General features: G+C 36.5%; 4 protein-coding genes across 5 annotated transcripts; 1 reads left to right on the top strand and 3 right to left on the bottom strand.

Annotated features, from left to right (window-relative positions):
- The first annotated feature begins 1,065 nt into the window (after positions 1 to 1,065).
- LOC111488676 (hydroxyphenylpyruvate reductase) lies at positions 1,066 to 3,960 on the top strand. Its single transcript, XM_023136568.1, has 2 exons — positions 1,066 to 1,575; positions 3,130 to 3,960. Exons 1-2 carry the CDS (start codon positions 1,153 to 1,155, stop codon positions 3,646 to 3,648), a joined length of 942 nt encoding a protein of 313 aa, XP_022992336.1. The 5' UTR covers positions 1,066 to 1,152; the 3' UTR covers positions 3,649 to 3,960.
- Positions 3,961 to 4,092: 132 nt separating this feature from the next.
- On the bottom strand, positions 4,093 to 4,992 carry LOC111488754 (dynein light chain LC6, flagellar outer arm-like). 2 transcript variants are annotated; one of them, XM_023136686.1, is made up of 3 exons: positions 4,786 to 4,991; positions 4,572 to 4,715; positions 4,093 to 4,366 (listed from the first exon to the last, which is right to left on the bottom strand). In XM_023136686.1, exons 2-3 carry the CDS (start codon positions 4,707 to 4,709, stop codon positions 4,229 to 4,231), a joined length of 276 nt encoding a protein of 91 aa, XP_022992454.1. In that variant the 5' UTR covers positions 4,710 to 4,715; positions 4,786 to 4,991; the 3' UTR covers positions 4,093 to 4,228. The 2 variants fall into 2 exon arrangements, with proteins under 2 accessions (XP_022992454.1, XP_022992455.1); XM_023136687.1 differs by having other exon boundaries at positions 4,572 to 4,992.
- Positions 4,993 to 5,660: 668 nt separating this feature from the next.
- LOC111488678 lies at positions 5,661 to 7,867 on the bottom strand. The gene is made up of 3 exons (XM_023136570.1): positions 7,256 to 7,867; positions 6,997 to 7,182; positions 5,661 to 6,138 (listed from the first exon to the last, which is right to left on the bottom strand). Exons 1-3 carry the CDS (start codon positions 7,727 to 7,729, stop codon positions 5,863 to 5,865), a joined length of 936 nt encoding a protein of 311 aa, XP_022992338.1. The 5' UTR covers positions 7,730 to 7,867; the 3' UTR covers positions 5,661 to 5,862.
- A 1,350-nt stretch (positions 7,868 to 9,217) lies between these two features.
- On the bottom strand, positions 9,218 to 12,693 carry LOC111488718 (ras-related protein Rab7-like). The gene is made up of 7 exons (XM_023136631.1): positions 12,413 to 12,693; positions 12,178 to 12,204; positions 11,973 to 12,072; positions 10,756 to 10,902; positions 10,581 to 10,661; positions 10,344 to 10,489; positions 9,218 to 9,462 (listed from the first exon to the last, which is right to left on the bottom strand). Exons 1-7 carry the CDS (start codon positions 12,463 to 12,465, stop codon positions 9,396 to 9,398), a joined length of 621 nt encoding a protein of 206 aa, XP_022992399.1. The 5' UTR covers positions 12,466 to 12,693; the 3' UTR covers positions 9,218 to 9,395.
- Positions 12,694 to 13,121: the final 428 nt, after the last annotated feature.

Genomic DNA, 13,121 nt, shown 5'->3' with positions numbered 1-13,121 from the left:
AGGGACGAGGAAGCCTTCTTTCTTCATTCCTCCCTTATTTTCCATTTAAATGGAGACTTTCCAACTCTTTGGAGTGAGCAAAATGGATTTTTCTAATTATTACCGAGTCAAATACATTTCAAACTTTATTTTAAATTTTGGTAACATCATGAACTTTCCTTCATTTTGTTTTAGAAAATTTGAACCTAAGTAGCTATTTTTCATTATTTGAATGTGGGCTACACATTTATGAGGTTAAATTAAACCCTATTAAATGAATTGAATTTAATAGTTTTGACTAGAAATCCAAGTTGAATTCAAAGGACTCTAGCTCTCAACCAACGAAGCCTAACCTAGTGAGCAAATAATTAAATTATTATAAGTTCTCCACTATTTCCACTATTGAGTTTAAATAAAATTTTTAATCTTTTTTAATTTTCTACCATTTTTATACTAAATTAAAAGGTTAGTAGAAATAATGGGAGAGCATAATTTTTAATAATATCCTTGAACTTTCAAAAAATAATTAGTATTTTGTTTTAAATATATACTTAAAATACTGTTAAATTTAAAATATTTTTTTTATTAATATCCTTCTAATACTTTTAAAAAAGTATTATGGTTCTTAATACCATGTTTAAAAGATTAAAAGTAGCATTAACACTAACTTATATAAAAAAAATTAAAATAAAAAAGTTATTGTGGTCAAAGATAAGAACAACTATATATCTAAACTTTTAATATTTTTTTTTCCTAAAAGTTTAATATTTTTAAAGTTCTTTAACAAAATTTAAAGATATTTGTGAATTTTTTTGAAAGTAAAATACTTTTAAATTTGTGAAGGGTCGAAAGGGAAAAGAGTATTAAGGATTTTTCATTTTTTTAAAAAAAATTTAATGATATTTGAAAATTTTGATATTTTTATTAATTTAACAAATTGACAAAATATATATTTGTCACACTTTCTTTTTTGGCCTAACGGAATAAACGGTATTTGGGTGGTAAAATTAGAAATCTATCCAAACGTCGTCGTTATATATTTAGCCGATAAGCACCTGATTTATTATATATAATTTCTATATTGTCTCTTCTTCTCTGTTTCTGTACGCGCATCGATTCTTCCTCATCTCCACGTTCATCTTCTACCCTTTCCTCAGCCCTAATTTTTCAACTATGGAATCCATTGGAGTTCTGATGACTTGCCCGATGAACGCTTACCTTGAGAAGGAGCTCGAAAAGCGATTCAATCTTTATAAGTTCTGGCAGTTTCCTCAGAGGACGCAATTCCTCACGGAGAACTGCAATTCGATTCGTGCAGTAGTTGGAAATGCGAAGGCTGGTGCTGATGCCCCTTTGATTGATGCCTTGCCGAAATTGGAGATCGTCTCGAGCTTCAGTGTGGGATTGGATAAGATTGATCTCAAAAGGTGCAAGGAGAAGGGGATTCGGGTCACCAATACTCCCGATGTTTTAACTGAAGACGTTGCGGATTTGGCGATTGGGTTGATTATAGCGGTGCTGAGGAGATTGTGTGAGTGCGATAGGTATGTCAGGAGCGGGAAGTGGAAGATTGGTGACTACAAATTGACTACCAAGGTTCTGTGTTATTGAGCTTAATGCTGCCTGGTATTTTTGGATGAGTTTATTAGCTGAATTTGGATACCTTTATCTAACATGTTTTAGTTGAAGTATTCTGATAATTTGTGTTATTGTTAGTGATTGCAAATCCAAATGGTTGAATGTTTGATTCAGTTGAGAAATGGTGATAAATTCAGGTGGTTAGATTGTTGTTCTATGACACTGGCTGAAACTACTTGAGAAAATGATGCTAATTTCTAGTTCCTGAGCGTCCTTTATTCGATTAATGTGTGTTTTCCTTTCTTTATTAGGGCTAGACATTGACACAATCACAGTGTGTGTGAATGTATATTTAGTTCTAGAAATGTTCACTTGCATCAAATAACAACTATCTAGAATTTGGAGATTCTTTCCTCCTGGGAGTTCAGATTATTTGGGTTAATTGATAATGTTTGATAGTCTCAAACCTAGTGAATGTGAAGTTGTTACAGATTTTGGGGTGCAAAATTTTTTTTACCGGTAAAATGCACTTTTGTTCCTTGGATTTGAACTCCTTTTCTATTTGGTTTTTGGGTTTTCAAAACTAACACCTTGGGTTATTGATATCTAAATTTAGTTTGTGTTTGGTTCTTGAGGTTTTAGGAATGACATGTTTGGTCTCAAAGCTTTGAACTTGATTTATAATTGGTCCCAGAAGTTTGGAAGTGACTCTTATGTAGAGTTAACAGAGGTTCATATAACGGAATGTAGTTAAAATATGATGACGAGACTTTATTGATAACTATTTTTTAAACGAGTTAGACATTTTTTCTTATACTCGGGGATCAATTAGAAATCAAATCTAAATCTCATGATCAAACATGTCATTTTTGAAACTTCAATGACCAAATAGAAACTAAATTCTAATCTCAAGGATCACCAGAGTTAGCTTTGAAAACTTAAGGTTAGTTCAAATCGCAAGGACCAAAAAGGGTGTTTTTGTCTTCCTTTAACAAACCCTTGGATTTGTTGCACTTTGTTTCCTAACAATTATCTTGAATGAACTTTCTTTTATGTTCTACAGCACTGTTTATGTATTCGTTTCTCTCTCTATTCTTGCATCCAAGCGGCTAATGTGTTTGTTGGAAAGTGCATTGGTTTTATTCTCAGGTGTTGGAGTTTCCTCTTGCCGTTCACTCTCACTAACAGCATAAGAAATCAGTGCCAATCTTTATATATGTATTTTGGTTTGATTTTCTTCCTGTGGAAGTTAACTTATGGTAGCTGAATACCCAGCAGTTAGTTATGGGCATGGAGAAGTGAACATAAGGCTTCAACATGAAACTACTTTCCAGTTTCTATGTCTGAACATTTCATGCTAATTTTTCAGAGTAACTGGCTAAAAAATTTGGACGCTTTTATCTTACTTCTCGAGTCGCATTTTATGTCTTTTTTTTTATTGGAATGTTGCTACATTGGCAAATATTTTCATAATTTGTCTTTCTATAACGGGGTAAGGTATCCAATTGTATCTTTGTAATTGTTCTGGACTTGTCGATCTATACTAATAATGACATTGTTATTGTTTCTCAGTTCTCTGGAAAATCAGTTGGCGTTCTTGGTTTGGGAAGAATCGGCTTAGCAATTGCCAAGAGAGCTGAAGCATTCAACTGTCCGATATCTTACCACTCAAGAACAGAAAAGGAAGGTTCCAAGTACAAGTACTACTCAAACCTTCTCGAGTTGGCCTCCAACTCTGATATTCTGGTCGTTGCTTGCGCACTAACAAAAGAGACTCACCACATCATTAACCGGGAAGTTATCGATGCATTGGGTCCGAAAGGCGTTCTCATCAATATTGGGAGGGGTCCTCACGTTGATGAACCCGAATTAGTAGCTGCCCTGGTCGAAGGCCGATTAGGCGGTGCAGGACTTGATGTGTTTGAGAATGAGCCTGAAGTGCCTCAAGAGCTCTTTACACTTGAAAATGTCGTCCTGGTGCCTCATATAGGAAGTGGAACTGTTGAAACTCGTACAGAAATGGCTAACCTTGTGCTTGGAAACCTGGAAGCTCACTTCTCCAATAAACCTCTGTTAACTCCGGTGGTGTAGTTTTGTGATCAAGCCTATGTTGTAGCCTGGAGACTTCTATGGCAGCTGCAACCAGTAACCATGAGACCACTGCTTCCAAAAACTGGCAAATGCCTCGGGTTTGCCACGGGTCAACGAACTGATTCAATGAGTACTACCCGGAAATGTTCATAATTTGAATCTTCTATGACTATTGCTTTCGTACATTATTGGTATCATAAGGCCACAATTTAACTCTTCTTATCAGTCTGAGGAAATATTTGAGACATCTCTTGCTTCCCAGAAAGATCGTTTTTAAGCATTCTATGATGAAAGGAAACTATTTCCATTTCTCATTCAAGCCTAGGTTGTTAGGGATCTCAGTTTAGATAGTTTCTGACCATTTGTATGAACCAGGAGATTGCCTATAATTGATTGTCTGAACCCAAGAATTAGCTAATCTTGGCGGAGAAGTGAAATGGGCACTGAAAATGCTTGGAAAGGATTAAGAACTGTGTTCACGAGTTCAATATTTACATAGTATACCCACCAAAAGCATTTAAAAGCTTTAGAACATCAAGCATCCAAACAACCCACAATGATATTCAAACTCTCTAGAGATTCAAATCCCTTTGAAGATGAGAAAGTTAAGAGTCTCCAGTTTGAAGTAGATGAAAGAGCCTTTGGAGTGGGTGAAGAAGCAACCAAAATTTGAACCCACCACACATTGCCATCCGCTTCCATATCTATTGTCAAAATCCTGCAAGTCCACAACCAAACAAGGAATCAAAGCCTGAGATTTTCAAACCAATCTCTTCAAGCTACCATGTTCTTCTACAACCATGTTCTACATATAGAGCGTAGCAGCCCAAGTCTACCACTAGCAGATTTTGTCAGGGGAGGTTTTCACTCTCATATAAGGAATACTCGTGGGATCTTAGAGAGAGATAAGGGAGAGAGGGAACCTTTTTGATGTGGGCTGCAATGGATTTGCAGTCGAGGACATCATAGCGATCCAGAGCTTCAGAAGCAGCGTCCATGGCTTGGATCTGCATCTTGCCAGGCATATCTGTATCCTGTACCAAAGCTTTGCCTTCCAACATCCTTTCCCCTTACCTGAAAAGACAGAACTGGTGGGTATTTGCTCGACAAGATGATTATACCAATCTGAAATGCTTCTTCTTCCAAGACTATAATCCAACACAGAAACAAGAAGAAAGGGAGCAAATAGATGATGATTTTATACAAGGAAAGACTCTAGAACCCCCTCTGGAATCTTTTGAAATTCAAGTTTTAAGCTGGCACTTCTTCCGATTAATATCATTTTTGTGTCATTTTCTCTCCCCACTTTAAGGACTTCAACCATTCAACTCTATTTTATTAGTGTGATATCTTACATGTTGGAGAACATTAAGGGTTTGAAAACCTTTCCCTAACACATACGTTTTAAGATTTTGAAGGAAAGTACGAAAAGGGAAGCTCAAAGGCGGTGGGCTTGGCAATTAAGGAAAGTTTTCTCTGTCTCTCTTTCTCTCTTCCTTTCCCTTTCCCCTGCGCTGAAGATATTTATGGGTGAAGGATAAAGGTGGTGAGGCCAATAATGCAGCTAAGTTTTTCTTTGGATTTTTCTCCCAATTAGTCGATGTTGGGATAGGAGTGCTAAGTACTGTCCCAAAGTTTGTAAAAATTTACTAGCTTTCTTAAAGCTCCAATCAATGAACATCTCCAACGAGGAAGTTGGACCCTAAAAGAGGTAGATTGTAAGATCCCATATCGGTTGGGAGGAGGACGAAACATTCTTTATAAGGGTGTGGAATCTCTCCCTAGTAGACACGTTTTAAAAATTTCGAGGGTAGCTCGAAAGTGAAAGTTCAAAGAGAAAAATATTTACTAGCGGTGGGCTTAGGCCGTTACAATTCCTATCTTATCTCCATTTTTCTTATATTTTTCTAGAATGAAGCAAGAGTATGGTTTCATTTTTATTTTAGAGTTTCCTGTTCTTGGATTTGAACCGGTAACACGAGAATTTTGATGAATATTTCCAGTCCAGAAATGGTTGTAAAGGAGACAAATCTTTTCCAGTTTAGAACAGAACAAAAGAGATGAATCTTTACAAAGGTAACCACTCTTTATTCATACTGAGGTATCTCTGCACAAACCAACAAAAAAGTAATCTGCAGAAGAATTTCTTATAGAATTCATTCACATACAGACGAATGGATCGATACGAGCGTTGGGGCGAAAGTGTGAACATAGTCACTCATATGTGCATGAACTCTTCTTGAACATGATGGCCTTGGTGCTGGTAGAATCAATGCCCACAGGGCAAGAGATTTTCTTTATATGTGTTGTTCTTACGAGCTGCCCAACGACGTATCCTCGTGATCGAACTTTGAATGCCAATATCATTGGAACTGGGCCACTTGTAGGGGGAACTGTCAAAGTTGATGCAGCTCCATACATTGGAACCTTGATTCCTTCCAAGTTGATAGATACTGTTCGGTGGCTGTTTCTTGGCTGATAGTATTTCAACTGCACATACAATCACAAGGTATGAGAGTTAATGTCCTTGTTGTCTGAGAATGAGAAGATGAAAAAGTTACAAATTTTTGTCGAGATGAGCTTAGGCCGGTTTGAAATGATTATCTAAGTGCTTAAAAAGATTCTTTTTTACGCTTCAAATGTAACGGCTCAAACCCACCACTAGCCGATATTATATTGTCTTCTTTGGGCTTTCTCTCAAAGTTTTTGAAACGCATTTGCTAGGAAAAGGTTTCTACGCCCTTATAAAAAATGTTTTGTTCTCCTCCCCAACCGACGTGGGATCTCACAATCCACTCCCTTTCGAAGCCCAACGTCCTCATCACTAGCCCTCCTTCCCTTCTCCAATCAATGTGGGACCCTCCAATCCTCCCCCCTTCGAGGTCCAGCATCCTCGCTCGCACTTGTTCCCTTCTCCAATCAATGTGGAACCCTCCAATCCACCCCCTTTCGGGGCTTAGTTTTATTGCTGGCACACTCCCTCATGTCCACCCACTTTGAGACCTAGCTTCCTTGCTGGTTCATTGCTCGGTGTCTGGCTCTAATGCCATTCATAACGGACCAAGCCCACCGCTAGCAAATATTATCTTCTTTAGGCTTTCCCTTTCTGCTTTTTCATCAAGGTTTTTAAAACATGTCTACTAGGGAAAGGTTTCCACACCCTTAAAAGAATGTTTCGTTCTCCCTCTAACCGATGTAGAACCTCACATAAAAACACTTTTCAAGCATTTAGAAAGTCATTCCAAACCAACCCCATAGTGTTTAACCCTTAATTCTATCGCTCAAGACAAGCCTCGTAAAACGTTTAACAGAATAAACTTCAGTTCAAGCTCAACATAAGTTCATTACCTGACCAGAGGCCACAACAATATCTGAATAAAGGAGATCAACTGCTGTGGAAGTAACATGAATGCCAAATACCGTAGCAGGGTTATACACACTTAACCTCAAAGTGCTGTTCAATGTCAGCAACTTGGTAGGAACCCCAGTTGAATCTGAACCTTCCCCAACATAAAAGTTATGCACGGCCAAGCTCTGTAAGGATCAAAATTTGCATTCAACAAAAAACATCTCTGTTTATGCTAAATTCATATAATAACTTGTCTACCTTGACAGAAATCTGAGCCTTGAAGCTCCTGGTAGCGCCCCAAATGATGAGGCAGAGAAGCATGAACAAAGCAATGAAGCTTAGAAGAGCAATTATGGCCTGAAAGCGTCTTGAAAGAGCCTTGTCCTCAAGGTCATCATAAGGCCCTTCTTCCATGATCACATTACATTCCGGCCACCCTTTGTCATTGCTAATCATCTGCTTCTTGCTCCCTTTTCTCCCTGAAGATGACTGGAAAATCCCCGAAAATCGACTCGCCGATGAGTTTCTTGAATGGCGACCGAACGACGGGTGTGACGGTGACTCAATTGGGCTGTTGTTGTAGATTGGAGTGGTGTGCAGTGATGAAGATTTGTCACCATCGTTAGAACACCGTGAAGGGCTCTGCACATAGTATGTCGGCCGCTTCGGTGACCTCGACGGAGACGATGGCGCCAAACTGGTTATATCGGACTCGGATTTCGCCGAAAGCATTTCTTTAGGAATTTGAGGAAGAGATTCTACTGGGATTTCAAAACGGGGGACAATTCTTCAACTCTCTGTACTGGAAGGTTAAGTAGGAAGGAGATGAAAGGCTTGAACCCAAATGACAGCCACTAACAGAAGAATGAGTGTCGGCAGCAGCTTATTATTGGTTCTTTATTTTTCAAATTTTTTTCCATATATTTTTAAATATTTAAATTTAGCTAAAATATTTTCCACAAATATCCATTTTTTCTCCCTTTGAAAATAATAATAATGAATTATTATTATTATTATTTAACTAATTTGGAAAAAAAATAATTTTAGAACTTTGAAGGACTAAATTTAAAATTTAGCAAAAATACATCTAATTGGTATTTTTTTTCTCTTATTTTACTTTTTTTTTCTTTTTAAATAAACTTAAAAAAAAAAATGCTTTCCCATCTAAAATATCTTTTATACAATTTTTATAAAGACATAATCTAGTCTAATTTTAATTTGTAATAATTTAGTCTCTCAAATTTTAAATTATAATAGTTTAATGTGTATTTAATTTATAGATTTTTAAATTTATAACAATTTAATTTCTAAAATAAGTATAAAATTTTTAAAATCAAACTTAATGTTTGTAGATATAAATGTAAGGGGTCCATAGTTTATATTGTCACCTAACTATATTATATATATATATAGATATATATATAAAAGATTAAATGCAAAAAGATTCCAATAAAGTCGCACCAAATTGGATTAGGCTGCTAGTGATGTGGTAATTACAACCACAAGACAAGACAAGCAATAATTCATCATTTTTTTAAAATAATAATTCGTCATATTTTTAAATAAAAGTTTATGAAATAATAATTATTTTTTGGTCCGAAGATTCTGTACCGACAAATGTGTAAAACATTTAAATTAGATTTTCCATTTTATATTTATCTTTCATAATTTCTCACTTGATGCAATCAGCAAAGTATTTAATTTCCTCCAAGGATGGGTTAATTAATTATTAAGAAAATTATGAATTAAATAGAATTTTTTTTTAGGTAACATAAATATCGAAGAATCAAGTTAGATCAAGTTACTTGTTTACGTCTATGCAACGTAGACGATCAGTGGACAATGAAAAGGAGCAGAACACAATCAATCATCTTTACTATTAATTTTCTTTTCTCCCAAGTTTTTGCAAAGTAACTCCAATGAGAAGAAACCTCCCGACCCACCCTATCACACTCTAAGATCTTTCTAGAACTATGGTAGTACTGGAAAAAAAAATTCATGCTACACCCGGTTGTTTGTCATAAAAATAGTTTTTCGCTGATATTTAACTTAAAAATAAAATAATATATCATCTGATGACGTGTTAGACACTAAAGAAAAGAATATGTACCATTATATTACTAACTAGGTCCTTCGAGTAGAATGATAGATAAACACATCTAGTCATACCGATTAGTCGTTTAGGTAGTTAGAAAATCAACGACCAAAATGTATGGAGACTTACAAACGAAGATGACATCAAGTTAGGGTTCTTAGTTCATTCTCTCATGTTGAGACCCAAAAATGATTAAGCAAAATATATAAACATCAATGGTAATATAATTGGACCAAATGGTTTCAGGAACATAAAACAGAGGAAATACAGTGAAGGAAGTAGACAGCACCCATTAGTTTACACTTAGCACTCACATCCTGTTGATCTTTGCTGCCGTCCACCTGCAACATCAATGGTGTCGGGAATGTATCTGCCATTTTCCCAGAAAGGGAAACAAAAGTTAATGACTAGCAAGGGAACGAAACTCCGACGAACTCTCGAGTCCCGTACAAGAACACAGATTTTGAACTCTACTAAGAATTCGTGTTTAGGCAGTTCAATGAGTAATAACTCTGGTTGTTCGCTGTTCAAGAATTCTTGTTTAGGTAGTTCATACCATCCATACATAATGTTTTGATCTAAGATTTCGATTCTTCTATGTTTTAGCAGTCGTATATTGTTCCGTGCAGCTAAGGTCCAAAATATGGAAGAAACTCGTGTTTTCACGACTCTACCACCACCGAGTCAATTCTATGTCTCGAGTGTTATGAAACTCGTGTCTCAGATTCTAAAGGTTCTGAGGATACATTTCAGCAAGAAAGTGAAAAATCTTTGTAAAAGTAAGTTGGATCAGGGACATGGCTATCCAAAGGGCAACTCTACTCGTACTCCGAAGTTAATATTTTAAACAAATCGACAAGCCTAGAATCCTAACGAGAAAATGAGGGGATATTCCCAAACCTGGTTAGAGGAGGTTTTCAGCAGACATAATATAACATAACGTGACTCTCGTACTTGTGTTATTTAACAACCTAATTCAATAAGTGTAACAGCCCAAACCCACCACTAGCAGATATTGTTCTCTTTAGGCTTTTCTTTTCGGGCTATCCCTCAAGGTTTTTAAAACTGCGTCTGTTAAGGAGAGGTTTCAACACTCTTATGAAGAATGCTTCGTTCCCCTCTCCAACCGATTGGGATCTCACAATAAGATTTCTAAAGATAGAACGTAGCTATATGCATAATCAATAAAAGGATGTCGTGAGGAGGGAAATGAAGCTACAATTGCAATTCAATGGAGTGTAATATACTAACATTTCTTCTTCTGGTTCATTCTTGAGAGCATTTTTGGCTATACATTGAAATGCCGCATCCACATTGAATCCTTCTTTTGCAGACGTTTCAAAGTAAGGTATGTTTCCTTTTGAAGCACACCACGCCTTTGCTTTCTTCTCAGAAACCTACAACACCAGTAAAGCAGAAAAGAACAATCCTCACTCTGGCCTAGTAATTCAGATAACCATGATAAAAGCAAAACCGAGCAAAACTCACCACTCGACTGTTCCCACCATCAACGTCGACCTTGTTCCCCAATACAACAAAAGGGAAGTTCTCGGGATCAGACGGACTAGCCTAAACATAAACAAACAAAAGGCTTTCATTAAGAACAAGTATATGATGCCATAGGCTTGTATCTATCTAGTATCGACACCGAATCAACACCGACCTGAATTAGAAACTCTTTTCGCCAGTTGTTAAGATTATCAAATGATTTCATAACGTTCACGTCATAAACAAGAACACAGCAATCAGCACCACGGTAAAACGCCACTCCAAGACTTTGGAATCGTTCTTGCCCAGCTGTGTCCCAGATCTGCATTTTGACACTACACATATAAATCGTCCATCTCAAGACATTTTAAGGCAAACCCACACCAGCTTCTCAACAAAAATAAATAAACAAACCAATAGGATATTTCCTGTAATTATATAAACTAATCCAAACCACAACCATGGGAAGGAAGGGAAACAATTCTATCTCAAACGTAACCGAGTCAGAGAGGAATAGCAAAGATAATTATTATCACAGAGTAAAGATTTAAACCACAGTTATTAGAAATCACGACCCTCCACAATAATATGATATTATTATTGTCCACTTTGAGCATAAGCTCTCATGGCTTTACTTTTGGTTTCCCCAAAAGAGACCTCATAACAATGGAGATGTATTCTTTACTTATAAACCCAGGATCATTCCCTTAATTAGCCAAGGTGGAGCTCTCTCCCAACAATCCTCAACAATTCTCAACAATTCTCCTTTCGAGCAAAGTACACCATAGAGCCCCCCTGAGGCTTATTGAGTCCTCAAACAGCCTCCCCTTAATTGAGGCTCCTCTGAAGCTCTCGAACAAAGTACACATTTGTTTGATACTCGAGTCACTTTTAACTACAGTTCGAGGGTCACAACTTCTTTGTTCGACATTTGAACATTCTACCGACATGACTAAGTTAAGGGCACGACTCTGATACGATGTTAGAAATCACGACCCTTCACAATGATATGATATTGTCCACTTTGAGCATAAACTCTTGCGGCTTTGTTTTTTGTTTCCCCAAAAGGCCTCATACCAATAGAGATGTATTCCTTAGTTATAAACCCATGATTATTCCCTTAATTATTTCCTTAATTAGCCAATATGGGACTCCCTTCCAACAATCCTCAACATGAATTGCTTTTCATTTCAGATATAATGAGTGAACGTCATAAATTTCATAAACTAGAACTTCTAGAGATCCTCAATGACCAATCCTAGCATGAATTGCTAATGCTTAGTACCAGAGAAGCCATTAGAGCCCATTAACTTTGAACACATTCCCATAGCTTCATTGAAAAACAGAACATCCAACAGATGAGAACAGTAGAGCTACTATAGCCATACTTACTTGTAACGTGAATGACCTGTCATCGAGCTGAACTTCCTTCGTGAGAAAATCTGCTCCAATGGTCGCCTTGTATTGATTGCTAAACTTACGATTCACATACCTAGACATCCAAATAAAAGTAGCAAACCCAACAGGCAATTAAACAACCCTATTAATGAAATGAGTACCAAAACAAACGTTCAAAGTTTCGGATTCAAACGCATACTGATTCATTAGCGATGTCTTCCCCACGCTGCCAGAAATTGTAGAAACTTAATTAGGGAAAAACAATCCATCACATCCAATAAAGGAAGAACAGAAAAAACAAGAACTAGAACACGGAACGGGTCCAGGATTTACGAGTTTCCAAATTCCCCCACCATACCGTCTTCGATTATCTCAAATTCAAGGAACCAGAATCAAAATGCGATAGGGAAATAAAAGGAAAATTGAAAGCTCACCCACTATCGCCAAGGATAATGACTTTCAAAAGTATGCGCCTGCGTGAAGCCATGGATGAAAAGCACGAAATTGGAGAGAATTTTAGGGAAGTTTTAAAGATTTTAAATTGACCGAAAGAGATGAAGAACGGAAAATTTTTCGTGGGTGTTGTCGAGGGAAAAGGCTGACCGGAAATTGTAAAATAGCGGCAAACAATAGGAGGACAGGAAAGGGCGGTTGAGTCCGCTATATCCCCAAAATACCCTCAGAACGATGGCTTTTTTACGTCGGATGCCATTCCCTCCCTATTTTTTCCATTGTTCCAAATCATTTCACCCGCAAAAATTTAAATGTCATTATATAACTCAGACTTGGTTGGCGGGAAAATGCTCCTTTTACCCATTTTAATTTGGAAAATAATAATAATAATAAATTTTAAAAATCTTGAAAAATAGTTATAGGGTTCCATTTTGATTGGGGCTAATTTTGGAAGTGTACTTTTTTTTCCCTCATAAATATATTAAAAGCGTGACATTAGTAGGTGAAAATAAAACTTTCAAATTTTTTATTTTAATCTTTTAAATTTTGTTTCCAAATAACCATTATTTCCTTAAAAATTTTCGTTGTTATAAAGTCAAAAAGTGATGTGACACTGACTCATAAAATGGCGGTGCAAATTTAATTATACTCTTAAATTTAAGACTTTTTTTTTTTTTTTTTTTTTTTTTT

This window comes from Cucurbita maxima, unplaced genomic scaffold (genome assembly GCF_002738345.1).
Source record: "Cucurbita maxima cultivar Rimu unplaced genomic scaffold, Cmax_1.0 Cma_Scf00013, whole genome shotgun sequence".
NCBI classification, from domain to species: domain Eukaryota; kingdom Viridiplantae; phylum Streptophyta; class Magnoliopsida; order Cucurbitales; family Cucurbitaceae; genus Cucurbita; species Cucurbita maxima.
This window is presented reverse-complemented; position numbering and strand designations above follow the sequence as displayed.

Excerpts from the sequence above, each read along its gene's own strand:
- LOC111488678 (XM_023136570.1), bottom strand. The coding sequence starts at position 7,729 with ATGCTTTCGGCGAAATCCGAGTCCGATATAACCAGTTTGGCGCCATCG. Across the intron at positions 7,183-7,255 it reads AGGCTCAGATTTCTGTCAAG|AGCTTGGCCGTGCATAACTT; the intron begins GTAGACAAGTTA and ends TGATCCTTACAG. Across the intron at positions 6,139-6,996 it reads TTGTTGTGGCCTCTGGTCAG|TTGAAATACTATCAGCCAAG; the intron begins GTAATGAACTTA and ends TTGTATGTGCAG.
- LOC111488676 (XM_023136568.1), top strand. The coding sequence starts at position 1,153 with ATGGAATCCATTGGAGTTCTGATGACTTGCCCGATGAACGCTTACCTT. Across the intron at positions 1,576-3,129 it reads ACTACAAATTGACTACCAAG|TTCTCTGGAAAATCAGTTGG; the intron begins GTTCTGTGTTAT and ends ATTGTTTCTCAG.
- LOC111488718 (XM_023136631.1), bottom strand. The coding sequence starts at position 12,465 with ATGGCTTCACGCAGGCGCATACTTTTGAAAGTCATTATCCTTGGCGAT. Across the intron at positions 12,205-12,412 it reads ATTATCCTTGGCGATAGTGG|CGTGGGGAAGACATCGCTAA; the intron begins GTGAGCTTTCAA and ends AATTTCTGGCAG. Across the intron at positions 10,490-10,580 it reads ATGGTGGGAACAGTCGAGTG|GTTTCTGAGAAGAAAGCAAA; the intron begins GTGAGTTTTGCT and ends CTGGTGTTGTAG.
- LOC111488754 (XM_023136687.1), bottom strand. The coding sequence starts at position 4,709 with ATGTTGGAAGGCAAAGCTTTGGTACAGGATACAGATATGCCTGGCAAG. Across the intron at positions 4,367-4,571 it reads TTGCAGCCCACATCAAAAAG|GATTTTGACAATAGATATGG; the intron begins GTTCCCTCTCTC and ends GTGGACTTGCAG.